The sequence below is a fragment of the Zingiber officinale genome, chromosome 9A (genome assembly GCF_018446385.1).
Source record: "Zingiber officinale cultivar Zhangliang chromosome 9A, Zo_v1.1, whole genome shotgun sequence".
Taxonomy (NCBI): domain Eukaryota; kingdom Viridiplantae; phylum Streptophyta; class Magnoliopsida; order Zingiberales; family Zingiberaceae; genus Zingiber; species Zingiber officinale.
Genome location: NC_056002.1, coordinates 54103138 through 54115004, shown reverse-complemented (window position 1 = coordinate 54115004; position 11867 = coordinate 54103138). Strand labels below are relative to the sequence as shown.

General features: G+C 37.3%; 1 protein-coding gene across 1 annotated transcript; it reads right to left on the bottom strand.

The window, feature by feature from the left end:
- Positions 1-311: 311 nt before the first annotated feature.
- On the bottom strand, positions 312-9102 carry LOC122020354 (protein NEDD1-like). The gene is made up of 11 exons (XM_042578254.1): positions 8803-9102; positions 8275-8387; positions 6941-7198; positions 6740-6844; positions 6567-6632; positions 6204-6425; positions 5091-5618; positions 3824-4426; positions 3561-3740; positions 616-882; positions 312-509 (listed from the first exon to the last, which is right to left on the bottom strand). The coding sequence occupies exons 1-10, from the start codon at positions 8957-8959 to the stop codon at positions 784-786; spliced, it is 2331 nt and encodes a 776-aa protein (XP_042434188.1). The 5' UTR covers positions 8960-9102; the 3' UTR covers positions 312-509; positions 616-783.
- Between the last annotated feature and the right edge of the window lie 2765 nt (positions 9103-11867).

Sequence of the window (11867 nt, the reverse complement as noted above, 5' to 3'; positions counted from 1 at the left end):
GATGCAAAAAAATAATATTACTCATCCCCAAAAGATGAGCATCGCCAGTCTCACAATTCAATACAGACAGATAAATCAGAAACTGCAAGCATTTTCCACCTCACCATGATTCAAACTCTTACCTCATGCTACAAATTTATCACATGATTACCTACCTACTAGACTACCTCTTGGGATCATATTAATTCGCAAGTATGAACAGAGATTAATAAATTTTAAGACATTTTTAAAAAAGAAAAACTTGTTAAAGTAGGAAGGCATTTTAAAAAATCATCTACCTCCAACATTAATGAGTAAAATAGACACCAAGATAAAATACGATAAACGATTCGTAAAATAAAAGGGTTGTAGTCGAACAAAAGATTGCTCACAAATATATAAATATATATATACCCTGATCACATAAACTTCATCCTTGGCTCATCCTGAAAACTGGAACGTTCTGCACCATGGAAAGCTTGTTCTTTGCGACATCGATCTTAGCTATATCTCACATATGTTGCTGAATTCTGGGTCGACCAACAGTAGTAATGCTCTTGGTTATAATCTTCGAAAATGTAATGACACTTGAAGTGAGAAAGACGGGGTTGAGTGAGAAGGCAAAGGGTGCTTTACCTTAGTATAGTCACCTCACATGAGCAGAATCCAGATTCTAGTGTGGAGCATGTGCATCAATCTGGTACAAGTTAAACGGAAGCTGAGAAAAGCCAATTCAATTTGCCGGTAGCATTAGAAAGAAAAGACCAACTAAGGAGCAAGATCATAGAAACTCCGCTAAATACTTTAGCGGAGCTGTTGGCTTTCCCTGCGCAACGACTGCACTTCTTTCATCAGTTCCTCCAGCTTTTCTAAAACTGTTTTATGTAGCTCGAACATTTGCATCTGTTATCAAAAAGGAAAATAATAACAATGAAATTTCACAGTAGAAAGAAATTCGACAAGGGACTTATTTGCCAGCTTGAATCACGCTTGTAACTTCAAACATGGTAATATTTCTGACCTACACAAAAGCTTCACTGTTCGGCATATACAAGTTCAGTAAGCAGTGACAAGAACAGAAATAGCTAGGTCTCTTGTAGATATGCTTCCTTTTGTTTAAAACTCCTTATGAGGTTCGACATAAATTATTTTCCAGATCATTTTAAAGAAGTATTCAAGCATATAATTGGATCCAAGAAGAAAGAAATATAGACATCAAATGGCAAGAAAAGCGATTTGAATCTCACATCAATAAGATGATGAAGATAGGTTGATGAGAAAAAACTGAAAGACTAATAGAAAGCCAAAGAACTGAAGTTTTTTCCCCCTTAGCAATGGTGATCCTGGCAATGTCTATTGTAAAGAAGTTGAAATCCAGAACCGAACATAAGAAAAGAGTGATCCTGGCAATATCTGTTGTAAAGAAATTGAAATATAGAACCCAACATCAAGAAAAAACAACGTGACCTTGGCAATGTATATCATAAAGAAGTTGAAATACAAAATCCAACATCAAGAAAAAAGTGTGGAACAGACAAAGAAGACGAGCAAAGGAACTGTTTGCGGAGACACACTATTGCGAGGAATTAGCTTGTATGATTTTGATTATTTATCTTGTCGAGGAAAACAAGGGAATTAAATGGACAAACAACGTTTAATGTGGTAGTCACTGTAGTTAGGGTAGCCTTGACAACAAGGAAAAAATAATTTAAGACAACCTTTTGAGCAATAACTACTTTTCTTCTCTCGCATATAGATGAGCAACGGGAAACACAATCCGATCCAAAATATGACACATTCAGTATCCCCAAGATACATGATCAAACCTGAGATGACCTTAAACTGATGTGGAGCTGAGGCGATTCTTATTTCTCTCATGTCCCCTCAATCCTAATATTGCCAAAAGTGAGTGAGTGAGTGAGCGGATGAATCACACTCATATTCTGAATCAAGTTGGATTGACACATTAATCAATGTCTAGCTTATTGAAAAAAAAACAGAAAGTTTCACAAAAACTCTCATCAAAGATGCAATGCTAGCATGACAATTGAGAAATCTAACAACACAAGCTCCCAACTAAAGTTAGTGAATGCCTGGACCACACATTGTTATTCACAATCATCAATAGAGACTTTGACTCGATTGATTTGGTCTTTAAAATACATGAAATCTTCTCAAGTATAATCTTCTTAACTCTATCTCAAGTTGAAGCTATCATCGGATAGGTACCAAAGTTCACAAAATAACAAGTTGTGGAGGATACAAAAAAAAAATAATCAAGAAAGAGACCAAGTCAAATCCATATTACTCTAGAGATAAGGAGATGGCGTAAGAGACGAGACCAAGTAATGTCCCAACATCTACCTATGAAAGGAGAAATATGAGTGGCACTAATAAGAGAAATAATGTTATTTGAGATTCCAACCAATGAAGCAAGAGAAAGTGTTGCAAAAACAAATGAGATTACAAGTTTCAACATATGCTTTGAGAGGAAAGAAATGGTGACAGGAGACTGAGTTTCTATTGATTTTAGTATGAGAGAGGAAGATGATATTTGGAAAGTCAATCACAAAAGAGATCCCAAGAAAATAATAGGTTAAGTTTCTAATATCTACTCTTGGGGCAAAGAGTTCACATAGGTTATGAGAGAAGAGAGATGTTGAAAGGGACAACAATGGTAATTTCAAAATTAAATCATATTAATAATTACCATGATTGTCTTGATTTTCTTGTTGACCTTCCTTTCAATGGTATTTTTCTCTTAAGATGACCTTTTGTTTTGTTTATTAAGTTGGACATGGGACCTAGATTGGGCTAGGACCAAACCGCCTAGGTGGACACATAGTGGATTTCTTCCTCTAAGTCTAACATGCCAGTGATCCCTATACTACCTCAATCAATGTGACTGCACCGCAATATAGATGCAAGAGGTGAAGGGGTGCTACAATGCAATGAAATTAGAAGGAAGGAGAGAGAACGTGGAATGGAGTCGAAGGGCATCCATAGACAACTTGTCTTTGGCTAAATGCAGAGTCACTCGTAGCTATCAGGGAGGGAAAGGATGTCAATCATACTATGATTGCTTATAAAAAATAAATTTTAAGTTGCTTAAAACATTGACATGATTGGATGCTTCATTTTCTGTCCAAAACATACACCTTGCTGAAAGAAGAGTGCATGCCACCTTGAATGGTTGAAGGTTAAAATTAAAAAGGACAAACTCAAATGGTAAACTCACTCATTTCTACCATAAAGTATACAATACCATTTTGACTCACTTCAATCCCGAATGCACACTTACAAAATGACCCAAACTCATTATCTCCTTTGTCACACTTAACACATGCCAGTTGAAACCATTCGATTATTTGTGTCAATGAACCCCCCCAAACCACTCATATTTCTATCATCCCAGTGTATCTCTTTAAGAATTTGAAACCCCATAAACCAAGTCTTGAAAAGGTCTTTCAAAGATAGATACTATTGGGGAATTTGTATGAAATAGAAATAAAAATAAAAATAATAATAATTTCAATAGGATAAAAATATCAGAAATTGAAATTATTATAAGCAAGAAGTACCTCCTGCATGTGGAATTGTCTAAGGATCTCTATGTGAACATTTCTCACAGCTTCAAGCATGGGATTTTGTGCTGATTCCAAAGTCTCTTCAAGAGTGCGTTGGGCTAGTTGAAGAGAAAATGAAGCCCCAATTTGTTGATCTGAGTGACCTGATGACCATGAAGGTTGATGCATCGCTACCTGATGAAAAAAGAAAAGCACAACTATTAATTTGTTGGCCAAAATTACAATTGTGAGCACATGCTTGAATGTGAGGTTGTTACATTAGATGCCTGCAAACTCCCTGATGCTAAACCGACTGATGCAGATGCATCTTGTCTTGACAATAGGCTATTCACCAATTCTTCCTTGGTTTCTTGCCCAGTTTTTTTTGATTTGGGTGAACTGATAGCTGATACCACACTGTCACTAAAGACGGAACTGGTGCTTGTTCTCTCAGAACTAGTCAAGTGTCTTCGTGGAAGACCTGAGAATACAGTTCCTGAGAAATCAGGGTTAGCTAACGATCCTATTGTTTTAGCCCCTGAGGAGATGATGGTAGAAGGATGACCGTAAACAGATGAAGGTTCCAATGATGCTGAACCAGAATCATTGAAGATTTTGTTTTGAAGATCCAAGGAAGTTAATGCAGGACTAATCAAAGAGTTCTTGGAGGCATTAAGAGATGAAGATGAATCATATGGGCCTGCAGAGATGGCCCCAGAGTCAAATGATACAGGAGGCAAGAAACGAGATGATGAAATTGGTTGGCGGATGCTGGTTGATTTGTCTGCCAATGTGTTCCCAGGAGGTTGAGGAATGAATATCTCACTCTTTGTTTGTGTGAAATTTTTTGCAGCCAGTGGTTGAATAGGCGAGTTGTCATCCTGCAAAATTTACTGAGAACTTAGTTTCCAAAGTTTTAGGATAAGACAATAAAGGCATCTTGTTTTCTATTGCTAAGATAATAAAACAATGACAAGAAGGGGATATGGAAGACTGCACTAGCAAGTGAACTGCACAGTAAAGTTAAAATGTCAGGTGCAGATGAGTGTTTTCTTTGGTGTCCAGACGAACTGTCTGATTGATTAGTTCAAATAATCTTCCAAAGAGATGGAAAAAGAGAAACAGAGAGCAGCTTCACACCAATAAGCATGTTTGTTGCTTCACCTCAATTTTAAGATAAAAAAGTGGGTTGTCCAGTGTTTGATACTGAAAGAGAGTGTATGAATCATGTATTTATGAATGCCCAACAGTTTTTTTCCATCATCGAATGTCTGAGTGTTCCATAATTCCATAATAACATATACAATAAAGAGAATAATTTGTCAGAACACCATAAATTTATCTCGATCCAGGTTCTCAACAAATACACATTACTTTCAAGCACAAGACTACAAAAAAGATAATTTACTTGCAGCTAGATAATAGGAATCCACCTCGAATTTGAAAAAACCTAGAATGCAGCAAAAGTCTTTCTTACAACTATTAAGACTGTATTAAGCAGTCGAAAACAAATATGTACAAAGCAATTGATATTGACTATAATACCTGTCTTGAGGTTGCAATAGATCTCCAATCTGAAATTGGATGTGAATCAGTGGTCCCATCGGGTAATGGATATCTCCTTGAGGATGAAAATAAAGTCGACTTTTTATCAACAAATGTTTGGTCTTTTTTCATTTCATCATTATCATTCCACCAACTACCAAGTGATGATGTAATTGGCTGGACATCAACCAGTGGAGAAAAAACATCCATGTCATCTTTTGAATCATAACTAGACCGTGCATGTAGCTTTGGCAGTGTTCCACCTGGCCATAAGCGACTTCTATGAGGAGTTTCATCGGCTGTGGATATGTTTGATGTAATTGAAATTGATGATCCACTGATATTTGAAGCACGTAGGCTAGGCAGTACTGATGTGGATGAAAACTTAGACACTGCAACAGAAGGCAAGGGATCTGGCATAAGCACAGAATCTTCACTACTGCCCCCCAGAAGAGCAGTTTCAGCAGTACAATTTTTTTCATTTACAACAACTGGCTTTGTCCGTTGCCAACACAGGTTTATGATTGCCTGAAGTGAAGGTCCAACTTTAGTGGTAGGGAAAACAATTAAATAACAATATACTAAGAATTTCATATAGGCTTACTTCATTGATTTCTTTATTTATTAAACTTTTGATGAATACCCAAAATCACAGTGAAAACACTTCTTTAAATATTGCAGAAATATATTGTATCTGTTCTCACTTGTAATTTGTTTCACAAGGCTAATCAAGCATCATAACAGGTATCAATAAACTAGCACAGATGTAATTTTCAATCAATCTTTATTCAGAAAGATAGATTTTTTTATCTATGTGCACTGCCTGTGATCTAATAATCTAAAACCCAAACGTGTGATTTTCTCAGATTACTTGATGAAATTGAATCTAAATCTGTCATATGAGATCAAATAAACTAATAAAAACCTTTGCAGCATCTATATGCTTGCATGTTCTGCATGACCTGACAGGATTGTTTAGCATAAAAAGAACAAACATGACTATAAAAGGCATGCTATCATCAGCATATAAATAGACTATTTAATGAAGCAGTGAAAAAAAGAATCAAGATGACTATGAAATACATGCTATTCTTGGCAGATAAGATATCTTACCTCTGAACTACTGTATGCACGAAGAACTGTGAAAGGTTGAGGTTTCCCTCGAACATCATAGAATACTACACGTCCATTATTTGTCCCAGCAGCCAATAGATTACCATCATCACAGTATGCCAGCGATGAGAAGGGTGCCTCAAAAGGCATGCAATATGAGGGTCTTTTTGTTCCAGAATCAAACATATACAACTTTTTATCAAGACCAACTGTAACAATAATCTACAGGGAAAACAAGTCAGGATATAATGGCCATTGATTTTCTATAGAACAAGCACCTCCCATCCAACAAAACTAGCCAAACCATGTATAATTATCCACCAGAAATCCAAATCATTTAATAGATTCCTAGGAAGATAATACCTTGTCACTTGATGGAGAGAAGCAAATACCAGTTGTTGGGGCAGAATGCTGTTTCAACCAAGAAACCTGACACCAAGAGCCAGAGTGAATGGAGATCAATTTTTTAGTGAATGCAGGGAACAAATACAATTTCTCCTTCATTTTAGCAGATTAAGAAATATTATTTTACTAACCTTTGGTCTGCGACCAGTTGTATCCCAAATATGAACAGATCCATCATCCCCAGCTGTTGACAAAAGATGTCGACTAAATCGAGAATAATCAAGTACTCTTAGTACCTGCAATCGCATCACCGATACAGATTCATGTTAAACCAAAAAAGATGTTAGTAGAGCGAAAGTTTGGAATTTTCAAAATATTTGACAGCCAATAACCTGCCCATTTGGATCCTTGAGTTCAGCCCGTGTTCCGGAAGCAAGATAATGAAGTATGAGATCCCCCTTCTCGTTGATGGATGCTAAATGTTCATCTTTGCAGTTGTACATTACACCTGTAATTGTGTCAGTATGACCACTCAACCGTTTGATGCACCTTTTCCTCTGCAGGTCCCATATTTTGACAATATGCCCACTTCCTCCAGAGCAAAGATATCTAGAACTTTTATTACTAAAGCTGATACAATTTATAGATTCCTACAAAATAGAGAAAAGTAAAAAAAATCTTTAAAATGTTTGATATATTATGCACTCATAATTACACAGATAAGAAGTGTTTTTATTACTTAAACCCATGGCCATATTGTCATTTAGGTCCTGTTAGGCATCAATCAGAATCGGTTATCTTACTAAAAAAATACAGGTATAGTCACCCAGACTGCCAGTATGCACTAATTTGTCCCTAATCACAACAAGGGGAAACAAGGCTCAGGAGCGGTACTTAGCATCACAATGAAACATACAAAAATAACGTAAAGGATTCATATTATTACAATTGCAAATATCGAAACACGGCACAGCCATAAAATTTCTCTTAATTTTTACCATCAAGTGTAAACTTGCAGAATAATCAAGCTGTACTCATTCTATGTTTACAAGCAACATTTTCCATGCTCTGCACTCAAACGCAAAGAAAAAAAAAACTGCCTGGAAAAGGAGAAAATCTAGCTTTTAAGTCTCTTATTTCTTCAATGTGTAACATCAGAATAAGCAATTTTTGCAAAGTCATCAACTGTAAAAGTCAAAGTCAGACTTAAGCTATATTGGCAGACATTGCTGTACAATTAGATGAAAAGAAATAACCTACCTAGCAAAAGAGATATGCTAGCTATTTTCTTCTTATTTGTTCAACACGTATGCTAAAATTCATAAGGGAGTCAAACGAACAATCACCATTGTTCGAAGAAAATATTGATGGAAGAAAATACCCAGACACAGCATAGCAAGAAGGTGGCAATTTCTATCGTGCCAACAGTTCCAGTGCTTTTAGTTTATTTATTTTGTCCATGATTTAGATGGAAAAGAAATCGGTAGCAATGTTACTGACTCCATGCAGGACATTCTAGTAGAAATCAATTCACTAACAATTATTGAATTGAATCAGAGATGTAAACCAGAGACACGCAGGTCACTCTAGAATAATCATTAACAGTGGTTGAACTGAAGAAAAGATGTAAACCAGAGAGACAGAGAGACAGCGGGGAAAAAAATGCAGGCAATAACCAGATGTGTTGATCACAATAGAACAAATTAATGAGCATACAATGAGCTACCTCAATGTCATCAGCAAGGTCACTGCCGTGAGAAGGAAAGGATCCCATACTTTGGCCATTTTTATTCCAAAGTGATATCTTTTTATCGTCACCAGCACTAGCAACCACTAGGTCTGCACGAACAAAGATTAAACTTTAGTAAGATTTTTCCACCGTGAAAGTCAGCCACCATCCGCTGGATTAACAAAATTAACTAAGTTATAAAAGATACAAAATAAACTTGAATGATGAGTCATGGGAAAATTAAATTCTGACGGCACTAGGCAAGGATGAAACATGCCCTTATACAATTCGAATAGTGTAGATCCAAGGCAAAGCAACAAATTTCCAAGAGAAGTAAAAAATGCAGATACGCAGTTTCCTAGTAATTTTGCTTCAGAGAGTAACGCATCCCAGACTATCGGGGAAAAAAAAGAGAGGCTAAAATCGAGCAAACAAAACCCTCCGACACAAGCATAACAGAAATGCACAGCAAAGAGGAAGCAAACAGATAGTGCGATAAAAAACGAGGCGGGAAAGCGTTTTTACTGGTGTGGTTCCACTTGACGGAGTTGATTTGAGATCCGGGGGAAGGCGTGTAGCTGAGGGTGCAGGGATCGCCGGCATCCACCGTGACGTCGAAGAGCTTGACGGTGTCGCCACCGCAAGTGGCGAGAAGCGAAACAGATGAATCCACGAACCGCATCTCTCGATTTCTCCTCGCCAGATCCACACAGCAACGGACAGTCCACTAGGGTTTCTGATAAATACTGGAATGGATTATTAAAGCACACAGTAGATCTACCTTCATTCTAATCTCCCGGAGTGCACAAAGATTTCCATTGGGTACGTCCGACCCCTTAATAATTTCCACCAGCTACCGAATGAAAGAATGTCCGAGTCCGACCCACCAAAATTTCTATCGGATAAATCTGAAAAAGTACATCCAACTCCATAAAACTTTCCATTTACTGCCGGATAAACCTGAAAAGTAAGGATGAATTATTGGAAATCAATATTTAGCACTTTACTATTTAACCAACTTAATAATTTAACACTAACAAAATATTATTTTCCCCCTAAATTAAATATCAATATTGTGTTATGGATTATTTCATATAAACATAAATCATAATTAATTATGAGTTTTTATTTATTATTTTTTTATATCTTGGTTAGTTGGGCCTTCAGTCCAATTAATTTTGGAGATGGATAATCTTATTCACCTACTACTAAGTAAATTCAGAAAATACAAGTGAATCTGAAAAGATATTTCAATATTACTAGTGGTAAGTTACAAGTACAATAACAATTAAATTTTGAGAAAATTATATTTTCAGTCTTATAATTTACATCTTTTTCAATTTTAATCCTGTTATAAGTTATTTTACGTGTAACTTGTAATATTTTTTAATTTCAGTCATTTTTCTTCCAAAATTGAAATTTTTTAACGAAAAATGTCTAATTTGTGGTTGGAATATAAAAAACACATGGGTCATAAAAAATCAAAATCCTCAGATTCAATTTACAACTCATCATTTTCCGTTGAAAAATTTAAATTTTAGAGGAAAAAAGACTAAAATTGAAAAATATTATAAGTTACAGGACTAAAAATATAAATTGACTCATAACAGGACTAAAATTGAAAAAAACTATAAATTATAAGACTAAAAATATAATTTTCTCTTAAATTTTATCCTACTAAATAACATAGATTATATAGATATCTTTTAAGTTATTAAATTTTATTTCCTACTATATTATCGGTTCAAACTCCACGTACGAATCTGAATTTATAACATCTTCAATTTATGCCAATCGTAACAACATTCTTGTATTCAATAGCACACGAACTTCAAAATATAAGGGAAAAACACATTATAACACTACCTGAGAGGATGGATTTGGACTCTATGCTAAGGGGTTATCTGTTGGTGCGGTTAGCACTAACGGTCTAACTCAGGTTTTGATGAATGACAAATCAGGTTAAGTTAGGTTTGTTGTTGTCTGACACTTTTATCAAGTGTGCAGGAAAAGTCCAGCTAGGTCGACGGGCTGACCGGATAGCTGGCGAGAAGTCCAAGCGGGTCGACGGGCTGACCGGACGCTTGGCGAGAAGTCCAGCTAGGTCGACGGGCTGACCGGATAGCTGGCGAGAAGTCCAAGCGGGTCGACGGGCTGACCGGACGCTTGGCGAGAAGTCCAGACGGGTCGACGGGCTGACCGGACGTCTGGCAGGTAAGTGAGGTAAGTCACTGGAGGGGAGTGACTGTGAGGACGCGTTCCCAGGAAGGGGACATTAGGCGTCGATCCGGCTTAGATCCATTTCGGATATCTAAGTCGAGATCGTGACTAGATTCCGGTCTCGGAAAGACGGAATCTAAGTCATACTTCTTATCTCAATTTATAAACTGTGCTAACAATTGTTTTACAGGATACATATTTGCCTCGGACTAACCTTGCTTGCAGGAAAGGAGTTTCTGAGAAAGGTGGTCCGGGCACCCGGAGGTCCGAGCGCCCGGAAGGGATCCGGCGCCCGGAGGCAAATTTCATCCAGATCGCGCTCGCCACGTGGAGCATCATGGTTCGTGCCACGTCTCACCAGGGCGCCCGGAAGGCGCCCGGGACAGTATATAAAAGAAGCCCCAGGTAGGAGCTTCAAAGAGATCAAGTCTGCACTGAAAACTTACTGCTTGCTCTGCTGCTCTACGCTCCTGCGACGCCACGAGGCTATTCCGACAAAGCACTTTCTTAAAGTCTAACTCTTCTTCCCCTGTCGGTATTTTATTTCTGTCAATTCTTGTACTTATTTGTAATCTTCATTCGAATTGATAGTGATTGCCCAACGAAAGTACTCACGGAGTACGGAGTCGTCACAGGCTCCGAACGAAGTAAAAAACACCTGTGTTTATTTTAGTTTTCCGCTGCGTTTATACTCATCTTTATCGAATCGATATTCACCCCCCTCTATCGAATCCAACGGTCTTACAAGTGGTATCAGAGCAGGTACCGCTCTGATTTGGTGCAACCACCAATCAGACAGGGGGTGGAAAATTTTTTTTAATTCCAAACTAATATTATTATCTTTTTGGAAGATTTTTTTCGTTGCACTTAAAATCTAAATTGGTACAACACCAACTTAGAGTTTCTATTTTTCCCCGCACTGCTAATCCAAGACGAAGTCTTGGGATTTTCTTTTTCCAGTTAATTTAGTGTGTGCAGGATAAGATGTCTCAACAAGAAGGCTTCAGCACAGTACGTCCTCCCCTATTCAACGGGGATGATTTTTCGTACTGGAAGAGGAGAATGGAGGTCTACATGAAGACAGACTACGACCAATGGATGAGCGTTACAAAGGCTTACAAAATTCCAGTAGACAACTCCGGGAAAATAGTAGACCCTGAAGAATGGACAAATGATTTAAAGAAAAAGGCATCAATTGAAAACAAAGCCATCAATACTCTACACTGCGGACTAACACGAGAAGAACTGAACCGGGTCGGACCGCATGAAAACGCTAAGGAGCTTTGGGATAAACTGATTGAGCTGCACGAAGGAACAAGCGACGCAAAGGTAACAAAAAGAGATTTGCTGTTAAACAAAATTTTTAATAT